This window comes from Ahaetulla prasina, chromosome 2, assembly GCF_028640845.1.
Source record: "Ahaetulla prasina isolate Xishuangbanna chromosome 2, ASM2864084v1, whole genome shotgun sequence".
Classification (NCBI taxonomy): Eukaryota; Metazoa; Chordata; class Lepidosauria; order Squamata; family Colubridae; genus Ahaetulla; species Ahaetulla prasina.
The window spans coordinates 256,713,786-256,740,255 of record NC_080540.1 but is presented as its reverse complement, the minus strand read 5'-3'; the positions used below and the strand labels follow the sequence as shown (position 1 = coordinate 256,740,255).

The window sequence follows — 26,470 nt, the reverse complement described above, 5'->3', positions numbered from 1 at the left end:
CCTAGGATTTCAAGTCTGGTGGGATAAGGTATTTTGTTGTTTTCAGAGGAATGGAGAACTCTTCTTGTAAAATATTTCTGGACTCGTTCAATTGTATTGATGTCAGAGATGTGGTGAGGGTTCCAAACAGGCGAGCTGTATTCTAGAATTGGTCTAGCAAATGTTTTATATGCTCTGATTAGTAGTGTAGTGTTTTTGGAAAAGAAGCTACGCAAGGTTAGGTTTACAACTCTTAGAGCTTTTTTTGCTATGTAGTTACAGTGGGCTTTGGCACTTAGATCATTTGACATGAAAACTCCAAGGTCTTTAACGGGTTTGGGGTCATCTGTAAGGTAATGTCCATCAAGTATGTACTTAGTGTTTGGGTTCTTTTTTCCTATATGTAAGACTGAGCATTTGCTGGTTGAGATTTGGAGCTGCCAAGTTTTAGACCAAGTGGTTAGATGATCAAGGTCTTTTTGGATGATAGATGCATTGTCTGTGGTGTTAAATAGTTTGACATCGTCAGCAAAGAGAACACAATTACTTGCAATATGGTCACAAAGATCATTAATGTATAGTATGAAAAGTGTTGGTCCAAGGACGCTGCCCTGAGGAATGCCACTCTTGACAGGAACAGGATTTGATAGAGCATTGCCAATTTTGACCACTTGTTGTCTGTTAGACAGAAAAGCAGATATCCATTTGTGAAGGGGTCCTGAAATGCCATAGGATTTTAGTTTTAGGAGAAGTTTATCGTGTACTACTGAGTCAAAAGCTTTGCAGAAGTCTATGTAGATTGCATCTATTGTTTTGCCTTGATCAAGATTTGTAGTCCATATGTTTTTACAGTGAAGAAGTTGTAAGTTGCATGATAATTTTTTCCTGAAACCAAATTGTTTATTGGAGAGTAGGTTGTTAGTTTCTAAGTGTGAGGTAATGGATTGGTTGATGATTGATTCCATGACTCTGCAGGTGACGCAGCACAGAGAGATCGGTCTGTAATTTTCAACTAAGCTGGGGTCTCCTTTTTTGAAGATAGGCATGACTGTGGCTAGTGACCAAAGTTTGGGAAGGGAACTGGTAGTGAAAGCTTTGTCAAAGATTATGCTTAGGGGTTCTGCTATATTAGTGGAAAGTTTTTTTTAAGAAACAACGTTTTATTTAAAGTTTTTTTAAGATCTAAATTTGTTGGAATAGGCAGAAGTAACTAAATGAGTTTGTTTTGTCAATCCCTTAATGCCCACACAGGAAAGAAGAAAAGTCATCTTTTAATTAAACAAAGCCAATGTAATTCGCCAATCACCCATAATTAGAGATGGTCAATGCCATTAAAGAAAAATCCTGCATAGAAACAAGTTCCCCTAGAACAAGTGTATCTTAGGTTGTCTTGATTTTTGCAATTCAGGTATGGTAACCATCATTCCAGCCTTGATGCATCATACATCAAGGCTGGAACTTTTGTTGTTTTGAAATTACAACTGGCCAGGCCACTCTTGAAGCAAAGGAATGACGATATATGAAATCTTGCAAAGTGTACATGCAACATTGCATTGCAAAGCGATTGTGGGACTGAGAAGTAAATACAGTAAAAGAATAAGTATATCACAATAATTTTAAATGTAAAATCAGTAAGATATCTTCAGAAGATTTTTAGCCTGAAAGGCATAACAATATTTGCTAACCATGATAATAACCTATAGGTTAAGAGTAAATTAGGACTACCAGATTTAGATTGAAAAAGACCTACAAGTTACTTGATGTCGGCAAAGAAAACTCTAGTGACCATTTGGATTTTTACAATCCCAGTCTGATAATCTTAGAAAGAGAGCTCATCTGTAAGGTAATGTCCATCAAGTATGTACTTAGTGTTTGGGTTCTTTTTTCCTATATGTAAGACTGAGCATTTGCTGTTTGAGATTTGGAGCTGCCAAGTTTTAGACCAAGTGGTTAGATGATCAAGGTCTTTTTGGATGATAGATGCATTGTCTGTGGTGTTAAATAGTTTGACATCGTCAGCAAAGAGAACACAATTACTTGCAATATGGTCACAAAGATCATTAATGTATAGTATGAAAAGTGTTGGTCCAAGGACGCTGTCCTGAGGAATGCCACTGTTGACAGGAACAGGATTTGATAGAGCATTGCCAATTTTGACCACTTGTTGTCTGTTAGACAGAAAAGCAGATATCCATTTGTGAAGGGGTCCTGAAATGCCATAGGATTTTAGTTTTAGGAGAAGTTTATCGTGTACTACTGAGTCAAAAGCTTTGCAGAAGTCTATGTAGATTGCATCTATTGTTTTGCCTTGATCAAGATTTGTAGTCCATATGTTTTTACAGTGAAGAAGTTGTAAGTTGCATGATAATTTTTTCCTGAAACCAAATTGTTTATTGGAGAGTAGGTTGTTAGTTTCTAAGTGTGAGGTAATGGATTGGTTGATGATTGATTCCATGACTCTGCAGGTGACGCAGCACAGAGAGATCGGTCTGTAATTTTCAACTAAGCTGGGGTCTCCTTTTTTGAAGATAGGCATGACTGTGGCTAGTGACCAAAGTTTGGGAAGGGAACTGATAGTGAAAGCTTTGTCAAAGATTATGCTTAGGGGTTCTGCTATATTAGTGGAAAGTTTTTTTTAAGAAAAAACGTTTTTTTTAAAGTTTTTTTAAGATCTAAATTTGTTGGAATAGGCAGAAGTAACTAAATGAGTTTGTTTTGTCAATCCCTTAATGCCCACACAGGAAAGAAGAAAAGTCATCTTTTAATTAAACAAAGCCAATGTAATTCGCCAATCACCCATAATTAGAGATGGTCAATGCCATTAAAGAAAAATCCTGCATAGAAACAAGTTCCCCTAGAACAGGTGTATCTTAGGTTGTCTTGATTTTTGCAATTCAGGTATGGTAACCATCATTCCAGCCTTGATGCATCATACATCAAGGCTGGAACTTTTGTTGTTTTGAAATTACAACTGGCCAGGCCACTCTTGAAGCAAAGGAATGACGATATATGAAATCTTGCAAAGTGTACATGCAACATTGCATTGCAAAGCGATTGTGGGACTGAGAAGTAAATACAGTAAAAGAATAAGTATATCACAATAATTTTAAATGTAAAATCAGTAAGATATCTTCAGAAGATTTTTAGCCTGAAAGGCATAACAATATTTGCTAACCATGATAATAACCTATAGGTTAAGAGTAAATTAGGACTACCAGATTTAGATTGAAAAAGACCTACAAGTTACTTGATGTCGGCAAAGAAAACTCTAGTGACCATTTGGATTTTTACAATCCCAGTCTGATAATCTTAGAAAAGATACGAGCTCATTTATAAATAATCTTCAGGCAGGCCTATTATCAACCTTCCTTAAATCAGGGGTCTCCAACCTTGGCAACTTTAAGACTTGTGGACTTCAACTCCCAGAATTCTGGAAGTTGAAGTCCATCGTTTTGGTGAATAGCTGCAAGGTGCCCTTTTCTCAGCCCATGCTTCTTAGACTGCAATATAAAATAAAACCCAGATTAAAAATGTAGATTTTTAAAATTCTTCCTTCTAATAGAGATGGGGAAGCATGCCAATTCTTTGTCCTGGCTTTAAAGAGAGAAATGTCCTTCGATGGGGACATTATGACAACGTTTTTCTTGACAAGAAAAAAAAAAAACTTCTTTCCTTGTAAAGGTTTTTTTGTCCTCGAAGTCCAGCACCGACATTTTCGGATCGTCCGACTTCCAAGCTGTGATCCGAGTTACCTTTTTTGACCTTAGGCAAGGTCGGCTAAGCGCAGCCACTTGGATAGCCCAGTTAAGAGCTTTAGAATTACACCCCGCAGCCCGCGAACGAACACGCAGCAAGAAAAAAAAAAGTCTCGAAAGGAACCTGGAAGTCCTTGATGCGGCCGATAGAGGCGTCACTCTTCCGAACAGTCCTTACGACCGACACTATGACGCAGAGGAGAGGGGCGGAGAAAGAACAGCGGGTCAAGGGTAAGAAGGGGCGTGGTGGCGGTAACCACGGTAGCTTCGGCTTTTTTATCTATTGGGAAGGAAGTAAAAGCACGATGCGGACATGCTATGGCAGCCGCCTGGGGAGCAGGTGAGAGGGCCTGTCTTGCTGGGCAAGAGTGGAGCGGATGTTCTTTTTTTTTTCCCCTCTTCCCTTGGCGGGTGAACGCGGACCGCTCCCTCCCTGAGCTCTTGCTCCCTTGGAGGGCGCCAATGAAGCGAGGGGCGGGTCCAGGGCGCGAGCGCGTGGCAGGTGTGTGGATTGGGGTTGGAACGTTAGGTAAAAGGTGAATGGCGCGCGCGCGTTCTACCCTCGCTGCCCCCGCCTGGGGCAAAGGCGCGCGCGGCTCCTGAGCGCTGCTACTGCTGCGAGTTTTTTTTTTATGCTCGTCTCTTGCGGTGTCGCCGGGCGCAGCCGAGGAGAAAACCCGAAGGTGCTTCTTGGGTTCAGGTGTTTCCTGGACGCACAGAATGCTGGAGGCGTGAAAGGTGTTGCCGGGGTCCTGGAAGTTGAATCGCTTTCTCTTTCGAAGCAGAAAAAAGCAGCAGGAAGAACGGCTGCCAGTTTTATTGCGGTCGGGCAATGTCACGGGGTAGCATCGATTATTTCAGATTCCGGGTCGTTTTTGCAACCGAGCGCGCTGCAGTTAACAAATCCTACTGGCTTTATTGCCCTAATTTAGGAACCTGAATTGCATATGAAGCAGATTATAGTTTAACGTGGGGAATCGAAGGAAGCAACACTTTTTTTTTTAAAAAAAAAGACATCTTATCATGGCTTGCTGCATGCATCATGCTAAACTCTAAACCAAAAAGGCTTGATTTTCAGATGCTGGTTTCTGAATCTTGGTGTATGATTTAGTATGTTGGGAGAACACTGAGGGATGCTTCAAAATTCCCCCCCCCCCTTTGCAGTGTTATCCTCAGCACGTTTAAAGGCACTACTTTTGACCTTCTTGCTTTCCTGCATAGCTCAGGCTAAAAGTGCACATTTGCCATCTGCAGGAAATACCCAAGCATTTCATTTTTGGTTTCTTTTCTTTTTCCTTTCTGCACTTTCTGGAGGTTTTTGTTTTGTTTTGTTTTTTGTTATTCCTTTCTGTAAAACCTAAAGAATAAACAGAAAATATTGATACTTAAATTTGCACTTTTGCTGCACATTAATTAGTAGCTAAATTTAATAGGCAGAAGTAACTAAATGAGTTTGTTTTGTCAATCCCTTAATGCCCACACAGGAAAGAAGAAAAGTCATCTTTTAATTAAACAAAGCCAATGTAATTCGCCAATCACCCATAATTAGAGATGGTCAATGCCATTAAAGAAAAATCCTGCATAGAAACAAGTTCCCCTAGAACAGGTGTATCTTAGGTTGTCTTGATTTTTGCAATTCAGGTATGGTAACCATCATTCCAGCCTTGATGCATCATACATCAAGGCTGGAACTTTTGTTGTTTTGAAATTACAACTGGCCAGGCCACTCTTGAAGCAAAGGAATGACGATATATGAAATCTTGCAAAGTGTACATGCAACATTGCATTGCAAAGCGATTGTGGGACTGAGAAGTAAATACAGTAAAAGAATAAGTATATCACAATAATTTTAAATGTAAAATCAGTAAGATATCTTCAGAAGATTTTTAGCCTGAAAGGCATAACAATATTTGCTAACCATGATAATAACCTATAGGTTAAGAGTAAATTAGGACTACCAGATTTAGATTGAAAAAGACCTACAAGTTACTTGATGTCGGCAAAGAAAACTCTAGTGACCATTTGGATTTTTACAATCCCAGTCTGATAATCTTAGAAAAGATACGAGCTCATTTATAAATAATCTTCAGGCAGGCCTATTATCAACCTTCCTTAAATCAGGGGTCTCCAACCTTGGCAACTTTAAGACTTGTGGACTTCAACTCCCAGAATTCTGGAAGTTGAAGTCCACAAGTCTTAAAGTTGCCAAGGTTGGAGACCCCTGCCTTAAATCGTTTTGGTGAATAGCTGCAAGGTGCCCTTTTCTCAGCCCATGCTTCTTAGACTGCAATATAAAATAAAACCCAGATTAAAAATGTACAGATTTTTTAAATTCTTCCTTCTAATAGAGATGGGGAAGCATGCCAATTCTTTGTCCTGGCTTTAAAGAGAGAAATGTCCTTCGATGGGGACATTATGACAACGTTTTTCTTGACAAGAAAAAAAAAAACTTCTTTCCTTGTAAAGGTTTTTTTGTCCTCGAAGTCCAGCACCGACATTTTCGGATCGTCCGACTTCCAAGCTGTGATCCGAGTTACCTTTTTTGACCTTAGGCAAGGTCGGCTAAGCGCAGCCACTTGGATAGCCCAGTTAAGAGCTTTAGAATTACACCCCGCAGCCCGCGAACGAACACGCAGCAAGAAAAAAAAAAGTCTCGAAAGGAACCTGGAAGTCCTTGATGCGGCCGATAGAGGCGTCACTCTTCCGAACAGTCCTTACGACCGACACTATGACGCAGAGGAGAGGGGCGGAGAAAGAACAGCGGGTCAAGGGTAAGAAGGGGCGTGGTGGCGGTAACCACGGTAGCTTCGGCTTTTTTATCTATTGGGAAGGAAGTAAAAGCACGATGCGGACATGCTATGGCAGCCGCCTGGGGAGCAGGTGAGAGGGCCTGTCTTGCTGGGCAAGAGTGGAGCGGATGTTCTTTTTTTTTTTTCCCTCTTCCCTTGGCGGGTGAACGCGGACCGCTCCCTCCCTGAGCTCTTGCTCCCTTGGAGGGCGCCAATGAAGCGAGGGGCGGGTCCAGGGCGCGAGCGCGTGGCAGGTGTGTGGATTGGGGTTGGAACGTTAGGTAAAAGGTGAATGGCGCGCGCGCGTTCTACCCTCGCTGCCCCCGCCTGGGGCAAAGGCGCGCGCGGCTCCTGAGCGCTGCTACTGCTGCGAGTTTTTTTTTTATGCTCGTCTCTTGCGGTGTCGCCGGGCGCAGCCGAGGAGAAAACCCGAAGGTGCTTCTTGAGTTCAGGTGTTTTCCCTTCCCTCGCTCTAAGGACGCACAGAATGCTGGAGGCGTGAAAGGTGTTGCCGGGGTCCTGGAAGTTGAATCGCTTTCTCTTTCGAAGCAGAAAAAAGCAGCAGGAAGAACGGCTGCCAGTTTTATTGCGGTCGGGCAATGTCACGGGGTAGCATCGATTATTTCAGATTCCGGGTCGTTTTTGCAACCGAGCGCGCTGCAGTTAACAAATCCTACTGGCTGTATTGCCCTAATTTAGGAACCTGAATTGCATATGAAGCAGATTATAGTTTAACCTGGGGAATCGAAGGAAGCAACACTTTTAAAAAAAAAAAAGACATCTTATCATGGCTTGCTGCATGCATCATGCTAAACTCTAAACCAAAAAGGCTTGATTTTCAGATGCTGGTTTCTGAATCTTGGTGTATGATTTAGTATGTTGGGAGAACACTGAGGGATGCTTCATAATTTCCCCCCCTTTGCAGTGTTATCCTCAGCACGTTTAAAGGCACTACTTTTGACCTTCTTGCTTTCCTGCATAGCTCAGGCTAAAAGTGCACATTTGCCATCTGCAGGAAATACCCAAGCATTTCATTTTTGGTTTCCTTTCTTTTTCCTTTCTGCACTTTCTGGAGGTTTTTGTTTTGTTTTGTTTTTTGTTATTCCTTTCTGTAAAACCTAAAGAATAAACAGAAAATATTGATACTTAAATTTGCACTTTTGCTGCACATTAATTAGTAGCTAAATTTAAAAAAGGCAGAATAAGACATAAGCCAATTAGAGTTTACTAAAGTTTAAATTCTATGAGCATTGAATTTATTTGTCTTAGTATAATATAATACAATGGTATGATGGAGACGACTTCCGGTATCCAGCGGCAACGGACGTCTGGAAGGTTTCTCCTGCCTCCAGCGCCCGAATCCGGCCGCCGCCGAGGCCCTCAGGGGCCAGGTGTTCCGAAAAGGACACCTGCCGTACGGACGGCTCGCCAGGGGTCTCCCAGCCGATATACAGGACTGTGGGGACCGATGCTGGCGCGTCCTAGGCTTGGCGGGGTTCGGAGGCCACAGGCCGCGGCCATTATTTTGGTCGTCCCTGGGCGTGTCGTGATACCGGGCATTGATTTATAACTGCAGCAGCCTGGTGGTGAACAGGGCACGGAGAAGAATTGAGGAGGAGAAGGAAGGAAGGAATATCGGTAAACGTGGTGGAGTGCTCCGGTCGGGGGTTTTCTCTCCCTGCGGTTGGAAGGAGCACGAGTTATTCTGGAGAGAGGAGAACTTAAAATAAGAAGATTACCGGTTTTGTGGAGCTCTGGAGAGAAGAGGTGATGGAGAAATTTAGGAGGGAAGGTTTGAGGCCCCCCCTCCTTCTGGGGAACAGTGGTGGCGTGCAGGTTCCGCCTTTACTAAGAGGATTTTGGTGGCATCAATTCCCTTGACTTCCTGGTTGACTAACTGTACTCTGGACTCGTTGCTCCTGTGAGTGCCCCTGGTGGATCCGGAGGAAATTACAAGGATACTGTGCTTGCCTGAGGATTTTGAATACTTTTTTTCAAATGGCAAAGGTCAGAGACCAACTGCTGGAGAGATGGAGAGAATTTTGGAAAAGTTATCCAATATGGACAAGAAATTGGATGATTTGCAAAGAGGCCAACGGAAATAAGAGCAGAAATTGTGACTATCCAAAAGGATTTAAAGGATACTCAACAAGTCTCAGCAGAAAACAAGCAGAAAGTGGAAGGTCTGGAGGGTGAGATGCGGGCAGTGCAGAAAAGAGAGGAGACGACAGGCAATGCTGTGCTTGGACTACAGATGGATAAAATGTCTTATTTCCTTAGGTTTCAAAATTTGGAAGAAGTGGACCAAGAAGATTTGAGAGATGTTGTGACTAAATTGTTGGGAGAATTTCTTGGGAGAGGTGTTGATTTCATGAATTGGGATGTGGATCGAGTTTATAGAGTTAATTCGCAATATGCACGCACCATGCAGTTCCCAGAGAGGTTCATGTCAAATTTGTGAGAAGAGAGGCGAGAGATGAAATTCTTAGAAAACATAGGAGTGGGGCACTGATTTACAGGGGCAGGAGATAGCCATTCTGAGGCAGATTCCCAGACAGGTACGTGAAAAAGAAAGAAATATTATTTTTGTCAAGCAAATTGTACCAGAAGGAGTGGGCTTCAGATGGCTGATGCCAGAGGATTGATGATTTTCGGGAGGGCATTACGAAAAAATCAGTACAATTGTGGAGGCTACGGCCTATGTGGAGGAACACAAAGCCTTCCTGGAATCAGATGACCCAGGAATTGAAGAAGGAGGTTATAGATCATGGGGCTGAGCGGCTGCCGCTGTTGCGGCCCTGGAGTTGGGTCAGGCTGAACCCAGAGTTCTGAGATCCAAAACTAGGAAGTGATAAAGATATTTGGGATTGTGTTGGTTTTCCTTATTCTCTTTTGTACGATATTCTGATTATTCTTGACTCTTCTTTATTACGTATTTAAAATTTGCAAACTTAGCTACTTCGTGTCACCTGCTTGCCTTATGGCTGTTGTATGTGTTAAAAAATTTGAGTAAAATTCTTATTTTAGATAAGAAAAATGAAAATTTACCATACCTGATATGTATTTGTATAAACCTTTTTTGACTAATAAAAACTTTTTGAATAAAAAAAAAAAAAAAAAAAAACAATGGTATGATAATGAGTTTTAGGTAACATAGTGCTGTGTAAATGAATTGTATAACTGCAGTTGAAGTAGACTTGAAGAGTCACCATTGATAATTTGGGAGTGTTAAAGAAAACCTTTATAACATTTCTTTGTAAACACTCAGAAACTATATTAGAACCCCCAACATAATTCTTTTGAAGTTTGACAGTGTTAATAGAAAAAGTGTAAATTGCTTTGGTTATGTTTTGTTCAGTTTTTTCCTTAGTTGTTGTGATGTGACATTGTTCACTAGTTGGTTTAAGATAATATTTGGTTATTACTTCTTTAGTTTGGTATTTCAGATAGATAAGTTACAGTACTGTTACCTGTCTTGTTCTACTTAGGTATTTTTTCTATAATGTTAAATTAAAAACAATCATAACTTGTTCCAATCTTGGTATGGTAAAAATTAATAGTTCATGATATTATCCTATAATGAAATAATTCTTTAAGTATGGCTCTATAATGGCTTATATATTGCATGTTTTCTTTAAAAAATTGCAGGAAAATATAAAAAACCCCAACTACCAAAAATATACAAAAAAATCTTACAGTTTATTCCACCTGCTTAGTGGTACCTAGATAAGCATAACCTTTTAAATAAAAAATTTGTTTTAAATAATTGGAGGTTAACCAAAATGAATAACTAAATTACATGTGTTCAGGATATGCATAGTGTATGCTCCAGTCTGCTCAGTTATATGTCAACTATTTTAAGCATAATTGAATGAATTGAACCGGTGGACTTTCAGGCTTAGTAGTCTTTCGTAAGGACTTGGAGCAATGAAAATACTTGCATTACTTTAGAAGTACAGTATATAACAATGGACATCGATAAACATCAAGAGCTTATTTTAGGATATGTTTTTAGTAGTTTAAAATAATCTCACAGCTAATAGACATGGAAAGGGAGAAAAGCCAAATGTACGAGAGAAGTTAAAAATGATTTAACTCTTCAGCAATACATTGGAATTTATTTATTTTAGATTATTTCCTCTGTTTTAGGAAATTATCTGATGAAAGGTAGTCTTCAACTTACAACCACAAATGAGCCCAAAATTTATGTTGCTAAGTGAAAAATTGGTTAAGTGAGTTTTGTCCCGTTTTATAATTTTTCTCGTAACATTTGTTAAGCGAATCACTGCACTTCTTAAATTAGTAACACAGTTGTTAAGTGAATCTGGTTTCCCCAATTGACTTTGCTTGTCAGAAGGTTGGAAAGTGGGATCACATTACCCCGGGACCCAGCAATAGTCATAAGTATGAACCAATTGCCAAGTGTCCAAATTTTGATCATGTGACCATGGGGGTTCTGCAATGGTCGTAAGTTTCAAAAAATGGTAATAAGTCACTTTTTGCAGTGCCGTTGTAACTTTGAACGGTCACTAAGCGAACTGTTGTAAGTCAAGAATTATTTGTACTGCTTTGCATCTAAGGAGCTGAGCCAGTACGCTATCTCATAGGCTCTTTCTACTTTTTTCAGTTTTCCTTTTAAATTCTTGTTGAGAAAATATGTGCAACTGTATTATTTATATTTGTGAAATCATAGATTTTCAGTATACTTTCTTAAATTTATCTCCAGATGCATATACTAATTAATACTCCAGTCACCATGTCCATGGCTGAAAATTTTGAGGGGTTTTGAGGCTGAGGAGACAAGTTGTAAGATAGTTTGATTTTAGGTGCTCTCTAAATTTTACCTTTTTAAAGACAGTGCTCTACCACTGACAACATCAGGACCATGTTCAGTATGAAGTTTCCTTAAGTCATTCATTAGGTTACTAAGCTAAATGCAGCTAAAAGTTTTCTCACTGTTTTGTCTCTTTACTTCAGTTACTTCAACTGTATGTCTGGTTCTTTATAACTTCAAGCTTGTTGCTTTTTCCATTTTTGTAATTCCAGATGTTTCTATATCTACATCTCTCTTTTTTGTATATACATTTCCTTTCCCAGTATTTTGACCTACAGATAGTCTTCAACTTAACGACCACAATTGAGCCCAAAATTTCTGTTGCTAAGCAAGACAGTTAAGTGAGTTTTGTTCCATTTTATGACCTTTTTTTGTCACAGTTGTTAAGTAAATCACTGCAGTTGTTAACTTACCAACATGGTTGTTAAGTGAATCTGACTTCCCCATTGACTTTGCTTGTCAGAAGGTTGCAAAAGGTGACCAGATGACCCTGGGACACTGCAGCCATCATAAATACATGCCAGTTGTCAAGGGTCCAAATTTTGATCATATACAGGGATGCTGCAATGGTCATAAGTGTGAAAATTGGTCGTAAGTCTTTTTATTTTTTCAGTGTTGTTTGAAATTTTTTTGTAAGATCAGAATGAATTTTTGTAAGTCAAGGACTACCTGTATATTGGCTGCTAGAATTTGGAATATGTCATTTTTGAAACCACATATTACTATAGAGATAATATATGAGTGACAAGACAATTAAATGATCATTAAAAATAAAAGGACCAAACAGTCAGCATCATGTATCTTTCCTCTCAGGATAGTATGAATCAGTTATAAACCAAGGATACAAAAATGTTTCCCATTCCTAGTATCTGTACAATCCCTTTCTAAGATAATAAAGTTGTATATGCTCGTTCAGAATTTGAGTATTATGGAATAACTTAAGATATGTTGCTGGAGAAATAAAGCAAGTTATTGAGAACAGCATTGTAGATTTTTTTTTATTTTGTGGATTATAAATTACCAATATCTTAAAGGTTTGCTTAATTGCAAAAAATGTAAAAAGCGTGATTCACTATTACTGTACATGACTTGGAAGTCATGTAAGAGAAGAAGAAAAGAAAGATGTTTCAATTTTCCTACCATTAAAAAAGTTAAAGTTTGTAATTAAAAATATAGAAACATCTTTTTAAAATACTGCATTAAGTTTAGCTTCATTATTAAAAATGTCTTACAGATTGCACCTGAAAATACCATTGGTTCCACATCAACATTATGAAAATTATTTCTGATTAACAAAATCACATTTCAAAAAAAATACCATTTTAAAGCATGTAGGTGCCTATTTTTTTTTTTATTGAGAGGGTCTTTGTGAATCTAGGTAAGTATCAATCATTAAAACTGACAGATATTTTTCCAACTTCTCTAGCCACTTCTTAACCTGTTCCACATTCTTTCAACATACATGTGCATACATTTCACTTTTTCTTTTATCTCAATCCTCTCCCTTTGGCTTGAAGTTCAATGTGATCAGTGTTATCTGTAATTAATTAATCCATATGATAAAAGAAATATTTTGTTAATCATTTCACAATGTAACAGGCAATAGTACCTTCACTACCGGTTCGGAACTGTGAGTGTGTGCGTGCTCACTTCGCGCATGTTCAACGCTTCTCCACATGCGCAGACTATCCGTGATGACGTCCGGGTGAGTGGGCGGAGCCTCCCGCCGCCACCGCTACTGGTTCACTCAAACTGGGGCGAACCGGTAGAAACCCATCACTGTGTAACAGGCTTATGTCATGTATTTGGCAACAATATCCCAATATCCATTGTTCTCTTTCTCTTTTAAAGAATTCAAATTTATGCAATGTTTGTATTACTAGAGACGACTAAGTTGTATTTTATATTGCCTGCATTATCATTTGTTCATTAGTGTGAAAGTAGCCAGTTATATCTTTTATATCCATTTAGTCACCAGTCATATTTTAATTCACCTGGGTTTCCACGTGAATGGGTCTGTGAACTCCAGTGTATTCTGCATGGTTCACAGTACATACAGCTGCACACAGCCCCAGGAATATGGAATAGTTGCTTGAGCAAATACTCTACCCACATCACATTCCGTTTCTTTGGCATCCAGCTCTGCCAGTCTTTTGTCTTGTACCTGCTACATTCCTGGCTGAGCTACAAACTGCGCACACAGCATTTTTCCCTAAATGCATCAAGCTAGAGCAGTATTGCTCTCTGTCAAATGTTTTATTAAGGTTTATTATAGTGCAAAATACAATTAAAATTAAGATTTAAAAATAGGGCGGACGGGGTGGGAAAAAATTATTACAAACCATTTCTATAACTACACAATTATTCAGTCTTCAAACTAAAGTCTAACTTCCTTTTTGCTATTTTGAGAATAAAACCCAGAAGTGATTTCCCAATGGAAACAGGACTGAATAAAATCTTCTCTTTCTTTAAAAAAAGTTTACATAGCCATCTCAATTTTTCCCCATCCATTTTTTTTCATTGTGAGAAATACTGTATCTTTCTAGCTACACTTAAATTATTTTCTGCAGTGTTATTATGTATCATAACAAAATATCCCAATATTCTTTCAGTGTAATTCTGGGAATTGAAGTCCACACATCTTAAAAGTTTCTAGGGTGGAGAAGTTGTGAGTTAAGCAATGAAAGAGAAACAAGGCAGGTTATGCTAGCAGCAGATGTCATGGTTGGCTCCTGAAGAGCAAGGACTGCATATCTGCAGGATTTTATAGACAACCATTAGATTGGCAACAAAGAAGTAGTCCCATTTAGTAATGGGGGGTGACTTCTGAGGGTGAAGGGTAAGGAAACAACTAAGAAGGTTATGTGTGTGGGGAAGTGAATGAATGAGAGAATGTGAGAAAAAGAGGGAGAAATGATATATTTGTGATAAGAGAAAAAAGCATGTTTCTTATTGAATTAAACAGATAAGTGTATTCTAGCAATTTTGTTCAGAAATCTAAGAGCCATTTTTTCCTAGAAACATGCTGGTTATTTAATATACCCTAAATTCCGTAGTGAAAAACTTAATTCAGTATGTCAAAATCCTACAGTTTTATATACTATGCCTGGAAAGGATAACTACCATCAATTCTGAGCCTACTATCGTTGTCTTGTGAGCCTTAACATTTTGGAGACTATCTTTTTCCTTGCTGATATACAACAGCTGCCTGGAGGTAGCAAGAAAAATACTGACTTCCTGTCTGTTAGGAGTCCTGAATAGTAAATGGATCCTGAACCCGCTACCATTGGCCACCAGGGAACGTACTATGAGAACCCTTCACCCACCCCATCCATCTGCTGTGCCTGGTGGGAAAGAGAGGGCAGAGGAGATTGGATATCTTAACACTTCATTTTTTAGGGATCCGGAATGTAAATGTAGAGCTGTATGAAAAACAGTATCTAAATGTGGAATTCCATCAGATCTCTACATTTCTTAAAAATGAAGGCATTGTGTTTGTATTTTAATTTTTGTCTAGATACAAACTAGCAGATGAATAGATGAATGTTCTGGTAAACTTGGAATGATTTATGTTGGAAATGGAGAGAGAGAGAAAGTAAATTGAATATTGCTTTCTGCTGTTGATATGGGCAATATATAGTGGTCATAGATATTCAATTGACGCAAATGCAAAATATTACCTTATATGTCATCTGATTATTATAACTATTTTCTTGCAATGCTGCTGCTTGGTTAGATATTAACAGTGAGGTAATAAATACTGCCCTTTGAGCCTGTTGATGTCATCCTTCTTAGGGTTAGGCTAAATGCTTGATACTGACTATAGGCTCAGTTTTCCAACTATGGACTTTCAAAGGTGATAGGAAAATGTATTGGAGATGAAAAAATAAATTATTAATGCTTTATAAAAATATAGCTCACTAGGTTCTGTACTTTTATACTTAACACTAAAAGCATCTGTAATAACAGGATTTTTTTTTTATTGTTGCCAGTCTTCAGTTTGTTCTGTGGACACATATTGTTCTGTTTGGACTATAGATTTTATTTGATGCTAAAGAAGCTTTCTTGGTACTAAATAATACTAGTGACATTGAAACTATAATATTAATCCTAGGAGCAGTGAATATTTAAATACATTGACAGATTGGATGATGTGATCGCTTACTTTGAGGCAAAGAACATAAAAACCATTGGCTAACACCTAACTTTAGGTTCAATTCTACTCATGTCATTTGTCTGTGTAACTTGATGTTTCTAATTCCTTCTCTTCTAATTCCTTCTCTGCTAGTTCTGCTAAATCAACAAAATGTTTCTGAACTTTAGTAAGTACAGAGGAGAAAAAAGTTAGTCCTGTGGATTATGGGTAATGGCACTTTTTATATATTTTTTCAAATAGATTTTTATCCTTTGATCCTTTAGTTTATCCATAAACTAAAGAGGAAGAATATTGACTTTTATAATCCAGATATAAAATAATAAGTAAAATAATATGAAATGTTTTTGACAAGTCTAACTGCGCTCAAGCTTTATTATAATACATAATAAACAGTAGAGGTTACACAAAAATGAGCATAAAATATTGTATGGAAATATAGTTTCTTTTCATCTTTGAAGCATCCTTGCAAAAGTCTTGTTCACAAATATTACTGCATAATGGAAGTCAACCTTGAGCCTGGTGAGATTTGAATTGCCAAATAGCAGGCAGCCGGCAGTCCGAAAAAGTAGCCTGCAGTATTGCACTCTAACCACTGTGCCACCGCAGCTCATATCATCTTAATATTTATTTTTATTTTATTTATTTTAATACTCTCCTGTCCATTGTAATAATTGTTAATGAAGAGTTGTGAGTTAAAACCTGGAAGATATAATATATGAAATATATGAAATTAAAACGTATAAGAAAAAAATTTATATATTCTGGTTTAATAATTTGAGAAAAAGTCTGTTTGTTACTGTGGGAAAGTGCATTGTTTTCATTTTTCCATTCCCACATTTCGTTTTTAGTTATCGTTCATCCTGACTCTTTGCTATACATCATCATTTCACCATGAGTTTCTGTCCGTAACTTCTTTGAGTTCTTGCAATCTCTTGATTGTGTCAACAATGACATCATCTAGTGACCTTTTCCCTCTGTCAGCCCCGTTTTTTACTCGATTTCAATTTTTCCAAGTAGTAAGATCTCCAATTATTTTTGTATTTGCATTATGTATCTAAACTATTTAAGCTATTGCTTCATTATTAAAACTTATTAGTTCCTCATTTTATTTAGTAAGGCCATTAGAACTGTATTGCAAAAATCTGGACTGATACTGGGAGGCAGAAAAAAATAGCAAAAACACTAATGTTCTGTGCAGCATTTATTTGTCCTGTTATTCATAGGACCTATAGGACCCATAGGTTGTCCACTCCACACTGCCAGAATTTGTTTTAAATATAGTTTAAAAACAAAACCCAGATCAGCCTGGTTCACAAAAGGCTAAGTGCCAAATCATGGTTTATAAAGCACTGTGGCTGGGTTAGCACATCATAATTAGTGAAACTAAAATAATCAGTGTGGTTTAATATGATACATAAACCCAGTCTTCCCTTTCCTCATGTAGTACTTTTTTATATAACACACAAAATAGCTTTTGGGGTTATAATAATGTAAATATTTTCAGAATGTTATTTCAACTATTTCTTGGTAATGAAATATTCTGAATAACTTTCTCTCCCTCCCCCCTTCTCTCTTTCTCTCTCTCTCTCTCTCTTTCTTTCTTCCTTTCCTAGGATAGAAAGTTGCTACTTTATCTCAGGGAAATAATCTGCTGGATTCTTTTTCACCAATGTAACAAATGAAAACAATGGGCAGATGATATCAACTGCTTTTGGCAGCCGACTATCAGACAGCAAGCAACTACGTAAGCAACTACAATCCAGACTGCAAGGATTTTTACTATTCCAGGCACTGGGAATTATGTGCAGTGCCTGAGCACTCGGAGTACCTACAGTTTCTATGTAGATCACGTTAGGATTTATAATAATGTCTGTTCATGCCACAGAGAGTGACATTCCTAGATTTTTTGTGGGCGGTGAAGATGGGGAAGAACTTTTGGATCGTGCCAGATCTTCTGATTTTGTCTCCTTCTATGATCAGGATGATGATGATGAAGAGTATGATTCTGTATGTACTGTGTTTATTTTATTTTTATTATTTAAAACATTTATATAGCTGCCCATAGTTTTGTCCTTAGACTTCATTATCTGGAATTATATAGGGATTTTAGTAATGTGTTACAAGTAACTTACGTATCAGAGTTTGGAAGACTTTTTAAAATTAAGTTGTTGTTTTTTTAAATGGACTTTTGGTTGTGCCACAGAAAAGTAAAATCTAATATCTAAAATTAATCTTATCAAAGTATCAAAACATGTTACTCATACTTTGCATAAAAAGTAGTTTTTCTGTTGCAAAGTAGTTCAGAGATTTCTTCTCCATTTGTGGAGTTGAGTAGTGCAACTGGCATTAAATACAAACTATGTAGCTACAATTCAATAATGCTTCTCACCATAACTTTATTATACACTCATTACAAGTCCCATTAAAGGATGGTTCTACAGATTGTGCTTTCTATAATTCAATAACCTAATGTACTGAAAGATGTTTTCAATTTCAGATTTTTTTTAAATCTTCTGAAATGGACATAATTGTTTTTTTCTTTATGCAAGAAGTATTAAACATTTTTTTTCTTTATACTAATTTTACTGTATACCTTATTCAAAGTGAAGTACTGTTTTCAAATTCATATTTTATTCTTAATAAACACATGAACCTGATAATATTTTCATGAAATTTGTTTATCAAACAAGGATAGAAACATTCCCTTAATTGATAGCATAATTGATCTTAACAATTATTATTTTTCTTAGCCACCAGAAAGACAAATCATGGTTGGAATATGTTCTATGGCAAAAAAATCAAAATCAAAACCAATGAATGAAATCCTTGAACGGCTTTCCATGTTTAAATATATCACAGTAGTGATATTTGAAGAAGATGTCATTTTGAATGAACTGGTGGAAAACTGGCCTTTATGTGATTGTCTCATTTCTTTTCATTCTAAAGGTGATTGCTGTTTATTCAGAACAATATAATTTTTTTTCACACTGTAAAACATTTGGTTACAATTTTATGAGTATTTTTAATAATGTTGAATAGTGTTAACGAAATCTTTCTTACATTGAACTATATTTAAAGAATAATGTATTGGAATTATCTAGTGATATGTAAGAATAGGTGGAGTCCAATGTTTCAATATAAATACAGTACGGACTGATTAGCATTATTACAATGATGAAAATTGTCATTGGTCCACTTCACACAACAGTTAAAAACACTTAATCTTGGAAACAATTTATGTCAAATTATGCTAATGCTAATTTTGGAAGGAAGTACATAGTGCATGGAAACATGTATAACAAAACCTTTTAAGCCTTCCTTTAAATTGATTTAAATTAATTTTTCTACTATTCTTAATTTCTCCATTATTTTGTTGTTTTGCTATTTAAAAAGTGTTGGAATTCTAATGAATGCTTAATCACACTAATATTTTGTCAAAAATGAGTCCAATTCAGTGAAATTTACTTTAAATTATTGTAATGATATTTTCTCCTTGACTTTAAAAAATATGTTACTAGATTGCCGATCTGTTGTATTTGAATCAATAGTTAACTGATATAGGATACCTGATGTTTCAGTTGAACAAAATGGGGTAAACAAAATAAAGAGGAAAGCTTTTAAAATAGGACGGATGAAACTATGAAACTAACCCAGGTGATTATACAGATGAAGGCATTTAAAATAATTTGTAAAACTTATCTAGAATAAATCGTGAAATTCCAATTATAAATTGTAATTCTTATGCATTTAAGAACTATGTAAAAAATAAATATACATTTTCTTTGCTACCTTTTGTTTAGGATTTCCATTGGACAAAGCAGTTGCCTATTCTAAACTCAGGAATCCATTTGTTATTAATGATTTGAATATGCAGTATCATATACAAGACAGGTAAATAAATAACTTTGCCTCCCAGATGTAAATGCCTGTTTTGGTATTTTCCTTGCATTTTGTTAACTGCAAACCTTCAAGTTTACTTCTAGTGGACCAGTATGATCAAGGTGGAATATTAGTTACTGTATTTGCAAAGAATATCCTATTTAAAGTACATCTGAAAAAGTTTTCTTTTCAAGTTTACATTTTTCAACGTATGTATTTTGTTCGTCTTTATTATGTTTTATTAACAAGTTGCTGTTTAATTATTAAACTCTTTTTTTCCCTCAAGGATTTTTAGTGTTTCTAAATGATTCCTCCTCCTCTTTTTTTCTTTTGATTGTACACATTCATATGAATGCCCTTGACAAGGCCATATCACTGTGTTATTCCTACTATCAGCATTGAGCTGTTGCAGACAAAGTGCAGATTTTCTAGAATGCAGCAATTATCTTCAGTGAGAATTTGACATCAGTAATGCTAACCTGAAGAAATAAGTGTTCAAATTATCCTCTAATCTAATCTGATTGTTCTGCATCAAAATGCACAGTAGCATGGAAGAGGAGGCTTTGTTCTAATTCCCACCACCACGTTTTCTTTCTCTTGTACAAATAGGCAGATATAATACATGAATTAGAAATATACTGTGTCTAAGGACTAGAGTTTCTACACTTTGCAACATTTTGTTCCAGATCCCATTTTTAGTGCTTTCCTACCTGAAAACCATCACGGATCCGCTGTTAGACCCCTTGCAATTTGCATACCGAGCAAATGGATCAACAGATGATGCTATTAATATGGCTCTGCACTACATCCTACAACATCTTGAGTCTCCAAAGACCTATGCAAGGGTCCTTTTTGTAGACTTTAGTTCAGCATTCAATACCATCATTCCAGACATTCTTCTAACTAAGCTAAACCAGCTACAGGTACCGGAACAGACTTGTAAGTGGATCACAAGCTTCCTAACAAACAGGAAGCAGCAGGTGAAGCTAAGCAAGATCACATCAAATACCTGTACAATTAGCACAGGGGCCCCCCAAGGCTGTGTGCTCTCCCCACTTCTCTTCTCTCTGTATACCAATGACTGCATCTCCAATGATCCATCTGTTAAGCTACTGAAGTTCGCAGATGACACAACAGTGATTGGTCTCATTCGAGACAATGACGAATCCGCATATAGACGAGAGGTCGAACGACTAGCCTTGTGGTGCAACCAAAACAATCTGGAACTGAACACACTCAAAACCGTAGAAATGGTGGTAGACTTTAGGAGAAACCCTTCCATACTTCCACCTCTCACAATACTTGACAACACAGTATCAACAGTAGAAACCTTCAAATTTCTGGGTTCTATCATATCGCAAGGTCTCAAATGGACAGCTAACATCAAAACATCATTAAAAAGGACAACAAAGAATGTTCTTTCTGCGCCAACTCAGTAAGCTCAAACTGCCCAAGGAGCTGCTGATCCAATTCTACAGAGGAATTATTGAGTCTGTCATTTGCACCTCTATAACTGTCTGGTTCGGTTCTGCAACCCAACAAGAAAAACACAGACTTCAGAGGATAATTAGAACTGCAGAAAAAATAATTGCTACCAACCTGCCTTCCATTGAGGACCTGTATACTGCACGAATCAAGAAGAGGGCCGTGAAAATATTTGCAGATTCCTCGCATCCTGGACATAAACTGTTTCAACTCCTACCCTCAAAACGATGCTATAGAGCACTGCACAGCAGAACAACTAGACACAAGAACAGTTTTTCCCCGAAGGCCATCACTCTACTAAACAAATAATTCCCTCAACACTGTCAGACTATTTACTGAATCTGCACCACTATTAATCGTTTCATAGTTCCCATCACCAATCTCTTTCCACTTATGACTGTATGACTATAACTTGTTGCTGGCAATCCTTATGATTTATATTGATATATTGACCATCAATTGTGTTGTAAATGTTGTACCTTGATGAACGTATCTTTTCTTTTATGTACACTGAGAGCATATGCACCAAGACAAATTCCTTGTGTGTCCAATCACACTTGGCAATAAAATTCTATTCGATTCTATTCTAATAGTGTAACTTTCTCATTAGACCTTTTTTGCAACTTTACATAAAATTGTCTGACTATCCTATGATTTTGATTAGGAGTTATTTTCATGTTTTTCCAGTAATTGCAATGTTTTGCAGGATATATTATTTCTTTTCAGGAGAGAAGTATATGGCATCCTTAAAGATGAAGGCATTTTACTTCCTCGTTATGCAGTTCTAAACCGGGATCCAAATAACCCCCAAGGTAATTATTATACTGGCATTTCAAAGTACTCATCTACAAACAGTTGTTCTTGTCTGTTTAATAAAATGTTATTTTTGTGGCTATAATCAACATAGGAATTAGGTGTGGAAGATCACATTGATGTCTTTGTTACAAGGTTAAAAAGAAAAAACTGTGTAATTGATACAACCATCTACTGAACCCAATGGAACTTCAAAATAAAGTTCTATAGGATTTACTTCATAAAAACATTTAATTTCATTTTCTTTTGCTAGACTTGCTAAACAAGCTATTATTTCAGTACAATGGTTTCTTATTTCAGAAAACGTTACAAGTAGATGCTTGTGTCAAAATGATTTGTATTTTATGGGTATATTCTTTCATCCTCCTTTTCCATGGACTAAACTTTCCTTTAATTAAGAAAAAAATGGTTCCATTGCTCCTTTTATATCCTTCAGTGTTCAGTTTCCTATAATACCTAGGTCAAATACAGAAAATATAATACATTTTGATGGTATTTGCTGGTTTGTTTGTTTTTTTGTTGTTGTTTTTAGGCACTTATTTATTTTGGCCCTCAACACTCTTAATGTTTTGTTTGTTTGTTTATGTTTGCAGACAGCCTTCATTTCTGTTTTGGGGAAGAGGGACTCAGTTAAAATATTAGTTTCCCAAAGAACATTTAAGGCAATATAGCTACAATCAGGTGCATTTTAACCAGTGGTAAAATGCAAATTTTTTTACTACCAGTTCTGTGGGCATGGCTTGGTGGGCATGGTGTGGCTTGGTGGGCGTGGCAGGGGAAGGATATTGAAAAATCTCAATTCCCACTCCACTCTGGGGCCAACTAGAGGTGGTATTTGCTGGTTCTCCAAACAACTCAAAATTTCCGCTATCGGTTCTCCAGAACCTGCTGGATTTCACCCCTGATTTTAACCACAACACTCAACTGCATTATGATCACAAGCCAACTGCATTTTATCAACAGCCTGTTCCTTATGAACAATGAAGCTGTAAATCATAAATGTATGTTTTGTTTTTAGGTTGTCCTATCATTCAGTCCTAGTGTTCCTTTTAAATGTAACAAGAGAAGGAGCCTGTGGCTTCTTCTGATTTTCCTTTTCTGGCTTGTGGCCAAAAAAGCTATTGGTGTATTCAAACAACATAGCAATCTAAAAGTAGTCAGTAGATAGTTGTATCCATGTTATTGCTGGAAAGAGAAATCTTTTGGTACACTGATTGTCGTCCAAATGCTTCTATGTGAAGTAAAATTTGGTAGGGCAGGCAATTTAGACGATTCTGTCTGATCTTTTTAATATCTTCTTTCTAATCTTGCTCTTCCATCCTATTTACTATTAGGCATCATTTCTAGAGCTATTCATGCTTTCAGAATTATTTGGAAAAGATTCTTTCATTTGCACAGCAAAAGTATTGTAGCATCTCTGTAAAATAACCACATCTTTTTTCAGACATCTCTGAAAGTCTGGGGAAAAAAGTGTGTGAGAGAGATGGCTGGTTTAATGAGTTACTGTATCATGAAGAATCAACTAAGCTTCAATAAATGCTTAACAGGTCCCATTACCATTTTCTTCCACAACCTCCCTCCTTTGCTTTTTTAAGCTCTTCCTGCAAGTCTTCCTCAACTCATTCTGATTTGCCTCTCCTACCCCAGGCATTATCATGGTCCTATTTCTGTACCATTTGTTCTACCTTGTGACTTCCCACTTACTTTTTCCGTTTGTTTGTTTGATTTTTATGGTAGTGATAATAATAGCACACTTTAAAGCTGGGAAGAAATATTTATTTGCACTTCGAAATTGATTTATGATAACTAGGGAAACAGAATAAAAACACATACATTTATAACTATATATTCCGTAAATCCCTACGTAGGCCTCAATAGGGGAAAAAAAGTTTGCTTCTCCCTGGCTTAGTTGAGTTTCAAAGTTGCTAAAGTTCATGGGTTCAAATACGTTTAGAGATTATAGACAGTTTTCTTGTCTTAATTTTTTATCTGTGACTGAAGCCTGCATTTATTTATGTTCTTTTTCCAGAATGCAATTTGATTGAAGGAGAAGATCATGTGGAAGTGAATGGGGAAGTTTTCCAAAAGCCATTTGTGGAAAAACCAGTTAGTGCAGAGGACCACAATGTGTATATTTATTATCCAACATCTGCTGGTGGGGGAAGTCAGAGGCTCTTTCGGAAAGTAAGACTAATGTAAATTACACAAGAATAAACTAGTTTGCCCCTTCTTGTAAATATTCTGTGATGATGGTGATGATGATTGGATTGAAAAGAGTAGCATTCCATTCTGAGAGTTCTCTTGCAAATTGCATTATCTGAAGAATTACAGGTAATTTGTATTTCTGGGCTTCATAATTAGAGGTGGGTTAGAATGAAGCAGAAATAGTGGATATAAAAAATGGCTGCTAAATACCATAAGGTAGATTTGATCTGTAAACAAGATTAGTTACAGTTTAGTTTAGATTTCATTTTATAGTCCTTCTTTCTGCAAAAAGAAATTTTATTGAATGTAAATAAATACATCCCCTCCCCACCATATAAATAAAGAAAATATTAGGAATACATCAATTATAGCGTGATTCTCAACCTGTGGTCCGCTGATCCCTAGAGGGGCATGATGTTATCACAAGGGGTCTGTGAAGGCTTGAAGAAATATTATGATATAAATCTTGAGTTTAGTTTTGGTTGCCCGTGGCCATGATCCGTGGCCACACAAGGTATTTAAAAGGAGTCTGTGAAGAAAATGTTGAGAACCACTGAATTACAGTATTCCTGTCAGCCTGATGAGTGCTTTTTACCTTTCTTCCATAACAGGTTCAAGATGAAGAAATAAGTTTAAAGTAAATTCTCTCTTCATAACAGGATAGAATATGCTGTTCTCAGCTTCTTTTCTTCATCTGAACATTTCCAAATGATTTTTAAAGTTTCACAACTCCAAGGAGCAGGGTTTCCTTCAGTCTGAGCTGAAGAGGGAGGGGGAAAGAGTGAGTTTCTTTTTAAGAATAGTGATTTTGTTTTATTCAGAAAAATGAAATAAAAATAAAGGATAATGTTAACAATAGGGTAAAAAGTAGAATATTTATTATACTGTATGTAATGAAGCATGACATTAAAAATCATGTACAGTCATCAGTCAATCCAATAATACTGAGAAGAGAACATTTATAAGGGTTGAAATGAGGGGTCCTTGGTGCACTGAGCTTGATTGTTTTCTTACAGATGTTTCATTACCCAAACCAAGTAACATCATCAATGTTAATAGGGAGTGAGGTTTGGTCTCATTTTATACTCCATGGCCTTTCCTCTCAGTGTTGATGGGAGTGGCCTTGGTGATTCTTTATTGGACTGTTCACTGTTAGCTTGTTTGTGGTATTGTTTAATGTTGGTGGTCTGATATCAATCTTGGTGTTTATTTCTGCTTATCTGGGAGTTGATTTTTGGTGGGGAGAATCAGCCAAGGTCAACCCCTCAATCCAATAATAGGAATTTCTAAAAAAAAATTAAATAGTATTTGAGACGCTGCCTTTGATCCAAATAACTCTGCTCTCATATCTATTGCTAAGCCGCTTAAAATGCCGTGCCTTCAATCAAAGATAAAGCCAAAGTTTTTTCTAATTGCCTCTTTCCATTTATTAATTAAATGCAGTTAAGATTGAAGAGTGAGCAGTGATCTTTTTCAGAAGGAGGGATTAAAAAAATATTCTGTTTTATAAATTTAGATCTCTCAGGAAACCTTCCTAAAAGAGTTTTTTTTTCCAGTCCGCGCAGCCAGTGTATTTTCTTTTTTCCTTCCTACCCTGTCATGGTATAGTATGGTAAGAATGTTGTATTTTGTTTTTATCAACATTTATAAATACAGTTTTACTCTCTTCAACGGAGTTTTTAAGAAGGAAAAATGTGTGTGAGTGGTTTTAGCATAAATTAACATCGATGGAAATAATGTATTTCAGATTGGTAGCAGAAGCAGTGTTTACTCTCCTGAAAGCAATGTGAGAAAAACTGGTTCATACATCTATGAGGAATTCATGCCTACAGATGGTACTGATGTGAAGGTATAATTGCATATTTACGTTTAATTTTGGAACAGTCAAATGATTAAGGAACTTAGCAACTCTGTGAAACATTTACTACTGCGGAAGTATTGCTGTAGTTAAATGTGAAACAATTACATTCTTTGTTTCTTCCGTGAAAATTAATTGTTCTTAAAGAAAATTAAAAATATATTTTGAAGAGCATGAGAGTGCAAATGAAGTATGTCTTTTGAATTGTTGAAATAGTTATTTTTTCCCTGTGTTGAACAGCTGCATATAACCTGCTCCCCGGTTTGTAAAAAAAAATAAAAATATTAAGGTTTATTATAGCATCAAATACAATGAAAATAAAGATAAAAAGGTAGAAGAGTGCAGGATTAAAAAAGGAGAGAAAAAATATGACCTTTCTGTTATCAAATACTTGTACAGTAGTCTCAGTGATTTGATAACTTTCTAGACTTGGTTGCCTCTCTGAATTACTTATCTAACCTTTCTTTCAATTACTTGAATGACTTGTTTGCCTTGCTCCTCTTTGGACAGCTTTGGAACATAGTAGTTTTATAAAGTGAATTGTTTTGTCTAAATACATTATTTTGTCTAAATAATTTGTCTATCCAGAATAATTTTTGCAATCTGTCTGGCCTTTGATATTGCTTGATCTTCTGTTCTTTAGTTCCTTCTTTTGGTCAAAGAATATAGGACACACTATAGCCTTCTTGACAATGATGGGTTTCAACAATTTTTACT

The 26,470-nt window shown here is 36.8% G+C and overlaps 1 protein-coding gene across 13 annotated transcripts in view; it reads left to right on the top strand.

Moving 5' to 3' along the window:
* The first annotated feature begins 6,507 nt into the window (after positions 1–6,507).
* Positions 6,508–26,470, top strand: part of PPIP5K2 (diphosphoinositol pentakisphosphate kinase 2) — a 66,814-nt gene continuing 46,851 nt past the window's right edge. For 7 of the 13 annotated variants that reach the window (XM_058167042.1, XM_058167046.1, XM_058167044.1 and 4 more), the window contains exons 1-7: positions 6,870–6,958; positions 17,127–17,520; positions 18,264–18,459; positions 19,314–19,404; positions 21,604–21,689; positions 23,720–23,874; positions 25,643–25,744. In XM_058167042.1, coding sequence (XP_058023025.1) covers positions 17,380–17,520; positions 18,264–18,459; positions 19,314–19,404; positions 21,604–21,689; positions 23,720–23,874; positions 25,643–25,744 — 771 coding nt within the window. In that variant the 5' untranslated portion in view covers positions 6,870–6,958; positions 17,127–17,379. Of the gene's footprint in view, positions 6,615–6,869; positions 6,959–12,591; positions 12,736–17,126; positions 17,521–18,263; positions 18,460–19,313; positions 19,405–21,583; positions 21,690–23,719; positions 23,875–25,642; positions 25,745–26,470 lie in introns of those variants that run through there. The other 6 variants (XM_058167041.1, XM_058167039.1, XM_058167038.1 and 3 more) reach the window with 6 other exon arrangements.